Source organism: Microtus ochrogaster, unplaced genomic scaffold, assembly GCF_000317375.1.
Source record: "Microtus ochrogaster isolate Prairie Vole_2 unplaced genomic scaffold, MicOch1.0 UNK18, whole genome shotgun sequence".
Classification (NCBI taxonomy): Eukaryota; Metazoa; Chordata; class Mammalia; order Rodentia; family Cricetidae; genus Microtus; species Microtus ochrogaster.
The window spans coordinates 3,406,069-3,417,053 of record NW_004949116.1 but is presented as its reverse complement, the minus strand read 5'-3'; the positions used below and the strand labels follow the sequence as shown (position 1 = coordinate 3,417,053).

Here is a 10,985-nt window from a genome sequence, read left to right as displayed (position 1 = left end):
GGGCTACTAAACAAAGTTGAGGCCCCATTTGGCAGAACAGGAAAGCAAAGATCTGGCAAGTAACCCAAGCTGCTGCTTGCCTGGCTCTAGCCATGGGGGGATGAAGACATCTGAAGGCGCATGGTCCCTCCTCACATGGCACACTTGACTGTGTAGCCCAGCTGGCCACACTCGGATAAAGGCCACTGACAATCGGATGACCCTGGGCCTGATGTGGCCAGAGAAAGTAATACAGTCCCAGTGGGTATTACTGTCCAAGGCAAAGGAAGAAGGCCAGGCTAGCGCTCCTTCTAGATGGACATTGTTATATGTTTGGGGAGAGTGAAATTCATGAGGACCCCCTCACTTCTGCCACTGGGGTGCTGGGAAGTCAGGGGTGTGAGGGTTAGGGGTGCAGTGAATACTGATGCTCAGTTAAGTTTATCAGTGATCTATGGCCCTGGGCTGCTCACATGCAGAAGTGTCTAGAAACAAGTCTCAGGGCTATCTCGAGGCTCTGTTCTGCCTCTGAGGGGAGCCCACTGGCGATTTTCCCCGAGGACTTGCCTCCACATGTGCTCAGGTGGATTAAAGCTCGGATGAAGTGACTCCACAGGCTCACGTTTTGAACGAGGCCCCGACTGGTAGCACTATTCTAGAAGATCAATGAACTTTTGGGACGTGGGCCTAGCTGGCAGGCATTGATTGGGCCCTCTTTAAATAATAAGGAATTTTGGAATACTAGCTCAGTCAAGATAATAAGGTCACAACCAACTCTACCTCTGGCCACAGTCCCTCTGCTTTCTCTGATTCCTGACCCCTTACCCTCAGAGAGGTAACACAGACTCCCATGATCATGGCTGCCATGCCTCCCCGATCATGGAGCTTGGAGCCAAGATAAATCCTTTCTCCCTCAAGTTGCTTTTTGTCAGGTATTAGGTGAGAGCCATGAACAAAAATAGGCTCTGTTCTGCTTGTTTCTGGAGTCTCCCATATGACACCATCAGGTCCCCCAGTGTACACGGCTCACCAGTCTGTGGGGTATATTCTGGTGTTGACTGCAGGGCTCCTCTGAAGGGGTGGGGCTTCCACGAGGAAAGAGATGAGGCATGAGCTCTTGGCTTTCTGAGAATAAGGGCTCTCCAGTCTAGGTGGCCTGAGGAAGGGAGGGTGGCCTAGCACACCTTACAAGAAGCCCTTGGAGACCTAATTTCCATCCCTGGGCCTTCACTGCAGCCTGTATGGGCCAGCTGAGGCCATGCCATGAGCTGCCAGGTGGAAACTGCTCTGGTTTAGCCACAGGGAACCCACAGTCTTCCTTCCATCCTAGCAAAGGTGGGGAACACTGTGGTTGTACAGTGGAAGTTGTCCACACCCTGGTTCCTGGTTCCTCTTCCTGGAGTGCCCATCAGAGCTCACCAGGCTCGGCAAGGGAAGAAATTAGGAGCTCAGTGGAGTTCTCTGACGAGGGCCTGACCTGCTTTCTCTCCTTCCAGTTCATGTGACAAAGGCCAAAGATAGGCTCTCCTGCCCTGTGCAGTCACTAACCTCTCCCTTTCTCCTTTCTCTCCTTTCTCTCCCTCCCCCAGGGCCGAAGGTGACCTCAGTGACTCAGAAGGAAGCTGACAATGGGGAGACACAGTTCTAACCTCCAGGGTCCAGAGGCCCTGGCAGAAGACAGTATGACTCACCTTCCCAAACACGGCCACCCATGTCTTGTCAGAAGGAAGCTGACAATGGGGAGACACAGTTCTAACCTCCAGGGTCCAGAGGCCCTGGCAGAAGACAGTATGACTCACCTTCCCAAACACGGCCACCCGTGTCTTGTCAATGTACTGCTCCTTCAGCATGGTCCTGCAGGCCGAGGGAAGAGAGGCGTGAGATCTAGGCAGGTGTCCTCTACAGCCCATATTCCACAGCCATGTTGACCAGCCTGAAAAATTTCTTCAAACTAAAAAGAATCCTGGGATTCTAAATGCAGCTGCTTATTCCATTTATTTATTTATTTATTTATTTATTTATTTATTTATTTATTTATTTATTTATTTATTTGGAGCTCACTTTGTTCACATTCTAAATGCAACGCGTCCGGGGAACTTTTAGGTGCCCAGCTGAGCCTTAGAAGCAGCAGGGAGCCCCAGGGGCCCTGCCCATTTTGCCCCACCTCACACCTTCCCTTCTCTAGCAAGGTGCTGGTTTATGTGACCTTACAGGGGACTTTATATCCAGGGCTCCATGGGTCTATGAGCAGGTGGAAGCAGCCAGAGCTAGAGAGCTTCAGGGAGTTAGCATGATGGACTGGCTTCCGTCTAGAGAGCTTCAGGGAGTTGTTAGCATGATGGACTGGCTTCCGTCTAGAGAGCTTCAGGGAGTTAGCATGATGGACTGGCTTCCGTCTCCTCCTTCCACACTGAAAATCTGCCAAGTCTTACAGCCATTCCTGGGCTCTTGTTTTGTGAGCGCCTAGGGTTGAGACGGACATCACTGGTTTTTCTCTAGAGCATGTTTGCTGTTGGTTTGGATTAGCTATCGAGACCACTCCTTGTTTATAAAGGATGGATGAAAACAGCCATCAGCTCTTTGTCCCTGAGCTCTGAGGAAGTAACTCTAGGGACCACAGGCTCACAGGTTGTCTCAAGGATTCATGATCCTTCTCTGGGGTTCTCCGTAACAGGGAGGAGACACTGAGCCTCAGTGGGACGAGTTAAACCAGATGAGATGAAGTAAGAGCTGGAGAAGACAGGGAGGGAGACCAGGCTGGAGGGCAAGAGGCAAGGACAGTTCTCCCACGATGGCTCCTGGGAGCCCCCTCTAACTCCAGCCTGTTGAGATGCCTCCTCACTTTCCCTGGGAAGTCTGTCTCATGTACTGTGAGTCACTGACAGTCACCTGCTCCTCCTCCCTACAGACAGAAGCCAGTGTTCATTTGTCCCAGTCCTTCCTCTGATGGGAATTATCCTATAACCAGAATCAGGGCCACCAGCTTCCTGTCTGATGATACAGCTGTTTGCTGCTGATGCTGAGCCTTGCACTCATTCCTAGGCTGTTTCTTGTTGGCGTTGGTTCTGGATCACTCAGGGTTAAGTCTGGGGAGATGAAATGAAGCTTACTCAGCAGCTTCGAGTCAAGGAGTTCTTTTTTTTAAAAAAATATTTATTTATTTATTACATATACAATATTCTGTCTGTGTGTATGTCTGCAGGCCAGAAGAGGGCACCAGACCTCATTCCAGATGGTTGTAAGCCACCATGTGGTTGCCGGGAATTGAACTCAGGACCTTTGGAAGAGCAAGCAATGCTCTTAACCACTGAGCCATCTCTCCAGCCCAAGGAGTTCTTTCTTCTTTTCTGGAAGTGTCTTCTGTTGTCCTGACCAGTTAGTAATGCTGAAAGACTGTGGAAGCTGATGTTATCATAGTCATGGCTACCCTCAGCTGAGAAAAGTCACTCAGAATGAGGCTGTCCAGCTTGGCGGTATAAATGGGCAGAACCTGCATCTCGTTGACACTACTGGTCTTTGGAGCTCCAGTCCTGGGGTCCACCATCTCTATGGACCTTCAGAGCCTACAAGGTTCCTTGCCTTAAAGGCAAATACAAGTGTGTGTGTGTGTGTGTGTGTGTGTGTGTGTTGCTGAGTTCTGTCAAAAGCGTCCTCACACACATGCCTTCCATGATGGTCGGGCTCTTGAGATGTTCCTGTCTGTGCCTTCTTATTTTGTGTGTATGGAGGCTTTGTCTGTGTATGACATGCATGTAATACCCTCACAGGTCATAAGATGGCATTGGGTTCCCCAGAACTGGCTTTATGGAGATAATTCTGAACTACTAGCTATCATGAGGGTGCTGGGGATTGAACCTGGGTCTTCTGGAAGTGCAGCTATCGCTCTTAATCTCTGAGCCATCACTCCAGTCCTATGTGATTTCTGTCTGTAAGATGCATGGGATCTGAAGACACCATCTTGTCTGTTTTGGTTGGCTCACACTCCCCTGATGGGGCTTGCATCTGAACTCTTTTCTGCAAGTTCATGTTCTGAGTCTTGAGCACTTGCTCCTTGGGTGGTGGGGCTGTGTGGGGAAACCATGGACCCTTTAGGAGGTGGGTACCAGATGGCGGGAGTGAAGCAGCAGGGGCAGGCTTCTGAAGGTTGTCGTTCAGCCTCGATTCCAGTCTAGCTCTGTTTCCTGAGCAACCACCAGATGAAGATCAACCTGCACACACTCCCACTGCCGTTAGATCCGGGTGGGTTCTTCATACTCCTTTAAAATTTTGGGGACATTGTAAAGCATAGTTTTGAGTACCTGACCCTTGGTACTGAGCTCCTTCTCTTCTTGGTGGCACTTGGTGGGGCTCACTGACTTGGCGACAGCATGTGGAGAAGAACTGAAAACAGGCCACTGCTCAGAGTCCAGAGGGCGTTTCTGTCCAGCTGCCCATATATTTACAGGGTCCTTTTATGTAGTGAGGAGACCCCTTGGCCTTGCCCCACCCCCATTCATATTCTCTCTCTGGTTTTCATCCCTCCCTCTCTCCCTCCTTCCCTCCTTTCCTCCCTCGCTCCTTCCTTCCCTCTCTCCCTCTCTCTCTTTCTGGAGATGACTGCACAGCCCCCCACAGAAGCCATAGCATAGAGAAGCCAGGCAGACTGCAATGGTATAAAATGTCCCCCATAGGCTCATGTGTCCCTAGCTGGTGGCATATTTTGGGAGGTTTTAGTAAGTAAAGCCTCATTGGAGGAAGTGGGCCACTGGGAGGTGGGCCTTCAAGTTTATTGCCTAGCCACACTTCCCTCCTCTCTGTTTCCTGACCCAGTGAGATTCGAGGACTCCCAGCCAAGGTTCCTGCTACCATGAACACTGTAGGATCTTCTCAAACTGTGAGCCTAGATAAAACTCTCCTCCCGGAAGAGCTGCTTGTGAGGGACTTGGCCACAGAGATAATAGAAGTGATTAATACATAGAACCGGCTCAGTCTTGGCCTCTGACCCTATGCTTAGATCAGTTCAATATGGAAGCCACCAAGCTGTGTGGAAGCCAGCACGGAAGCCTTCAGGAGAATCCTGCTGGCCGTCTCCCTGTCCACAGAACTCTGTGAGGGCCAGCACAGGATGTGTGTATAGGTGGCAGCAGCAGTGGCCGACATGCCCAAGGTTCAGCCCCTGCTGAGAGCATCCCCGCATCTTCCCTGCCCCACCCTGTCCTCATGGTCGCTCACCTCACAGCTTCCATCTGGTCCTTCTCCTCCAGGAATCCCAGGCGCCTCCGTACTTCATGCAGGAGCTTGGTTCCCTGGAAGCCGCTTCCTCGGCCGTCACACTTGACGACCACTGCTCCATGGCTGCTCACCAACACGGTTTCCCAGGTCACCGCAAACCTCTCTGACACACTCTGACTCCCTGGGGTACCATCCCTAGGAGAGATAGATCTTCAGCATGCTTCATTATGGCTGGGAAGAACCACATCTGAGAAGGTTTCTCCTGCGGGGTGTGTGTTTTTCCCTTTACTTGGTACCCTATGCTCACTCCTTGCCTTGGGTTCTGCTGTCTAGGATGGCTGAGCCAGTTATCATTCACATACCCCCAGAGATTCCTAAGGCAGCCCAGTCATCTCAAGAATGAGTGTGTGTGTGTGTGTGTGTGTGTGTGTGTGTACGTGCACGTGTGAGCGTGCATGTGTATATAGGCCAGAGGTCAACTCTGCTGTTGTTCCTCAGGCACCATGTGACTTGTTTTGTGCTGTTGTAGTCTCTCACTGGCCTGGAACTCAACCATGTAGGCTAGGCTGGCCATGTCAGGGAGGCCCAGGGGCATTCCTGTTTGCTTCCCTAGTGCTGGGCTTACAGGATATGCAACCATGCCTGGCTTTTTAAAAATATAGTTTCTAGAGATAGAATTCAGGTCCTTGTATTGCGTGGCAAAAACTTTATGTCTCTTCTGGTGAGCATTTCCAACACGATGACACTCTTCCTGTCTGCTTGGGGCTTGACACACCTTGGTCTGCTCCCACCCCCATGCTGCCATTTGAGAGCCCAGGATGCCTGACTCTTCCAGTGGCTCGTTAACTTAGAAACCTTCTTTATGGTGAGGCTGGAAGAAACAGCACACAGCTGGAGCAGTGACTTTCCAGTTTGAAGAATGAGGTGCTTCTGTCCTAGAAGCAGGCATTCGCAGCTCTCACTGTGAGGAGGGTGGGGGCGTTGTACTTGGCTCTTTCCTCCTCCATTGAAGACCCCAGGCTGTGGCTTCAAAAGCATTCCCAGTGGAAATCTCTACCATGGGAAATGGCCCATGCTAAGGACAGGTACGGGTGAGTGACTCTTGTGTCATTATCACACAGTTCCGTGCAGGGTTGTGTTGTGAGGACTGTGTTGTTTGGCTGGGCTGTGGTATAAACATCAAGCTGAGCTATATGAAGATGTCACTAGATGATACAGTTTTATAACCATGGTCCTATATACTTGTCAAGGACAGAAATGTTCTCATAATCTCACCACAGTGCTAAGAAACACACCACTGGAACCTGGGTGCCCCACTGTGTTTCTACCTCTGTGGGGCAGATTCAGGTGTCACAGAAAGAATCCATCCTTTGCTGACCAACCAACCTATCTTTAGAACTCAACAAGCAACATCATACATCGACTTCCCCCTTTAAGAGCTCACCATCCCCTTCCCCTGCACCCAGAGAAACAAAGAGGCAGTCAAACTTACACCACCAGCAATAAGGGGTAGTGGGTCGTGTCGGTGAAGGTGGCCGGCTTCAGGATCTGCATTGGCAAGTCTGGAGACAAGGGAAACACAGCCTGGTCAGGGGCAGCTGGCTAGGAGGTTGTCTTTGTCTGCATTTCTGTGGATGCCCTGGGGTGGGAAGGGAACTCCACACAGGGAGCTTTCACAACAACTTGGTGTGAGCCCTTGGGCAGGTCACTGGCCTCATAACTCTGGTCTGAAGCGCAAATGTCACCTTTTCACCCAAGAAGTGTGTTAACTTCCTCAGGGCTCACAGGTACCTGCTGGTGGCAGAATTCCACACAGGGAGAGCCCTGGAGGGCTGGGTAACTTCCTCAGGGCTCACAGGTACCTGCTGGTGGCAGAATTCTACACAGGGAGAGCCCTGGAGGGCTGGGTCGGCCAGGCACCAGAGACGGATAGGTTTATTTTTATTTTATGTGTATGGGGGTTTTGCACACACACACACACACACACACACACACACACACACACACACACACACACACACACAGAGAGAGAGACAGATACAGATGTGCCAGAGAACGGTGTTCTCTATGGAGCTAGAGTTTTACAGACTGTAAGGAGCTGCCATGTAGGTGCTAGGAATTAGACTTGGGTCTTCTGGAAGAGCAGTCAGTGCTTTTAACTGCTGAGCCAGCTCTCCAGCCCAAACAGATGGATATCTGCGAGCAGGTGTTCTGGAAGAGGATGAGTCTGAGGTGAAGGGGTATGTTGGAGGGAGAGGTATGCTGAATTGAGCGAGGAGGGGCACCTCTCTACCATGACAAGTGACTTTGCAGGTTCATACCAGCAGGTCTGACTATCTGCTGGATCCTCAAGGACTGGACTCTATAGAAGGAGCTGTAGTAGCTGTGCTGTTCTTGTGGCCACCAAGGTCACTGGGTTTAGTCATCAGTAGCGTGAGATGGCGGGGAAGGGGGGGGAGTAATAACCAAGTCTCAGGAAATTACCCCACACCAGTTTCTTTGTTCAGCCCACCTCCAGAACAAGCCTCACTGCCCCAGCAGGAATTTGTTTATGGAGGGTAACTACAGCCCAGATTACCAAGGCCCAGCAATTAAATGGGAATTAGTGGCTTCCTAGTGCAGCAACTGCAGACGCACCCCAGCCCTGGCAGCCTGCTCCCAGACAGCCTTTCATTACTAACTCAGCCTGACTGTTAATGGCTTGCAAATTGGATCCGTGGCTCAGGGACTAGCAGAGAGGCAGGCATTGCAGGGTATCACAGAGATAGCCACAAAACCTGGTGTGGTCACACCGGGGTTGGACCTTTGGAAGTAGTTGCCTGCCCGATGACCACACTGAAGAAGCCTTTCTGCGCAACACTTACTTTCCCAAGAAGCCTTATCTGGCAGCGGAAATGAAAAACAAAACTGTAAACAGGTCTAGGGAAAGGGATCAATGTGGTTCAGATGTTTTGCTCCAAAGGGTGGCTTCCCTGTGCCAGGCCTTGGTGGACCTGGTGGTCCCTGCTACCCTCTCCTGCCACAATGCTGGGGAGGCCTGGGAGCAGGGCTCAGTGCTATCTATGTTCCTACAGGCCCTTAGTGGCTTTCCTAAGGGAAGGTGATGACGTCAGTTTCCAGAATGTGAAGATGCAATGACAGCCACAGGCGGAGCAACGAGAAGGAAGGGGCTTTTGGAACTGCAAGGGAGAGGAGACCCAACAGGGAGACAAGTCACACTGGAACCTATCCACAAAAGCCTGGAGCAAGGACATGCTGCAGCAGGTCAGAGCGGCATGCTGGGGACAATATCCAGAGCATAGACGCAGTTCTTGGCCAGAGTAGACCATCTCAGTTGTGGGTGCAGGTTTTAAATTCTTCTTCCTCCTGAGGCTACCTACCCCCTTCCTTGTCCCTTTCTCAGAGCTTCGACAAGAGGAAGTCTCTGGATTGGGGTGGGTTGGAGGGAACTGGACTTACAGTCTAGCCAGCTTCCATGTTCCTGACTCCAGAGGTGGGTGGGGCTTCCTACAGGACATCAGGGACAATACAAGCATTTCTGGAAGTAGTGTAATCTCACACGACTTGATGAGGAACCTGGGGTGTTTTGGTGAGTGGTCTGGGATGGACCACACAGGTTGTTGGTGAGCTGCTGGTGGCATCATGTCATGCTTGGGGTCTGGTAGGGGCAGAGTCCACAGGGGGCTCCCTAAACCATGTTTATTCTTGCCTAAGCTGTGCTCTGGATGATGCTGTTATGTCTATGTCAACCCAGAGCCCACTGAAGGGATCGTTTACAACCTCTGGTCCAGTGCACGCAACCTTCCTACACAATTTGGCTCAATCTCTGTTCTTTTCTGAACACCCATGTCATTTGCTTTCCATTGTAAATGAGTTGTCCTACTGTGTTCACTATGTGGTCATATTGTGCCACTTGGAGTACTTGCTTCCTGCTCCTGGGAGTGTGCAGCCTGCAGGTGGCTGCATCTTGTCTAGGCTGCAGAACACAGGGTGTATGCTAACAGTCCAGTACCACTGGCTCCACTGATGAGCCAGAGCAGATGCAGGTGTTGTAGAGACGGCTCTACCTCTAGATGCCTGCAAGGTATATATAGTTCCACCTGCTCCTCCTGCGAGTCTTGTCTGTTTCCCCTAAGCCTGACCACCTTCTCCTCTCCAGCCAGAGCTCTGTCAATGACTGTGGATCAGGCAGAATCCTCCCAGGAATTGAGGCCTGGCCATGACTGCAGAGATGTTGGCAAGTGAGATCCAGATGAATGACTAGGGGTACCTTGGAACTTTGGGGGTCTAAGTAACAGCTAACTAAACAGTGCTGTGTTCAGTTGCAAGAGAACCTAGGAAGGATGGAGATGATATTGAACGCTGGGGCTTTCTAGGGTTAAGGACAATGGGCAGCTGTGAGTTCAGAGTCAGCCAGGGTGAGCTGGGGGCCACACAGATTGAGAGATGAGGTTTTGAGCTAGCTGCCACCAGCTGGTTCCAGCAAACAGGATGGTTCTCATAGCCTAGCGCCAAGGCAGCACCCAAGAAACAAGCCAGTGGCTAGAATGTGAGAGCAGAAGCCCAGGGAGCAGTGTCAAGAACGCCTCAGGCAGTGACAATGACCCCCTGCATGCATCTCTCCAGCATCAAGGATGCCTCTCACTAGCTCACAGCCAGCATCTGGAGGCAAGACACTGAGCAAGGAAGACAGCATGATTCAGAGGAGAGAAGGTGTTCTCCCGGATGTGGTAACCTGAGGAGAGGTTCCATTCTCATCTCTCGAGGAGAGAAACCACCAGCTCTGCCTATGGTTTTTTTTTGTTGCCACCAGCTCCAAGGTGTTCTGTTGACCTTTCTAAGGGCAGAAACGTGGTACTTACTGTAATCTTCCATCTCGATTTTCCGGTGGTACTTACTGTAATCTTCCATCTCGATTTTCCGGTACTCGATTTTAGGCATCTGCCGATCACTGATGGCCTTCTGCACATGCTCATTTGCTTCCAAGTCAAAAATTTCTGGAAAGGGCAAAAGAAAGACACATTGGATTCTTGGACCTATGTGGGCTGTAGGTTCTCACATGTCTTCCCCACTGCTTCACAGGAACATCCCCGGAGGTTGCTTGCCACTGCACAGAGCGAGAAGATGAGTTACCAGATAGCTCATTCTAGCCCCATGATCCTAACTTCAAATCAGGAACAGGGGCACATCAGAGTACATCTCTGCGCTCCATCCTCCCACCTCCTCCTCTCTACACGTCTGTTCTCCCGACATGTGTCATTGGTATGACCTATTCTAAGTCTGTTGGGTTTAGGAAAAAGTTATCTGTGGGGAAAAATCGCCACCATGACCAGGTGATGACAGCGGAGAAGTCACTGGACTGTCGCTTCTATCAGCCCCCCCCGCCCCCCCCAGATTTCTTACTTTAACCTATGAGTTATCTGGTCTTTAGAGACTTGGAGTTGGTAACCATAGCCAGAGATAGCAAAGTCCTTTTGCAACTTGAGGACCTGGCTTCTCTCATGCAGGTTGTCTGCTTAGGGTAACTGCACTGTGACTAATCTGCATGGCTCTTCAGGGCTCTTTCTTCTCAGGATACAACACACAAACTCCCTGTCGACAGTTTCTTGAGCTAGAATGGAGAAAGCCTGTTTTGTTCACCTGCTGAAATGGCCGTGAGACCCTATTTCGCCATCTCATATGTAATAAACACACTGGGCTTCCTCTCCTCTTCTCTTCTCTTCTCTTCTCTTCTCTTCTCTTCTCTTCTCTTCTCTTCTCTTCTCTTCTCTTCTCTTCTCTTCTCTTCTCTTCTC

At 50.8% G+C, this 10,985-nt stretch overlaps 1 protein-coding gene across 4 annotated transcripts in view; it reads right to left on the bottom strand.

Annotated features, from left to right (window-relative positions):
- Dpp6 (dipeptidyl peptidase like 6) overlaps nucleotides 1-10,985 on the bottom strand; it is an 880,940-nt gene that overhangs the window by 9,759 nt on the left and 860,196 nt on the right. For all 4 annotated transcript variants that reach the window (XM_026789414.1, XM_013353878.2, XM_026789413.1 and 1 more), the window contains exons 18-21: nucleotides 10,089-10,187; nucleotides 6,683-6,752; nucleotides 5,191-5,385; nucleotides 1,779-1,833 (exon numbers count right to left, since the gene is read on the bottom strand). In XM_026789414.1, the coding sequence (XP_026645215.1) occupies nucleotides 1,779-1,833; nucleotides 5,191-5,385; nucleotides 6,683-6,752; nucleotides 10,089-10,187 (419 nt within the window). The remainder of the gene's footprint in view (nucleotides 1-1,778; nucleotides 1,834-5,190; nucleotides 5,386-6,682; nucleotides 6,753-10,088; nucleotides 10,188-10,985) is intronic.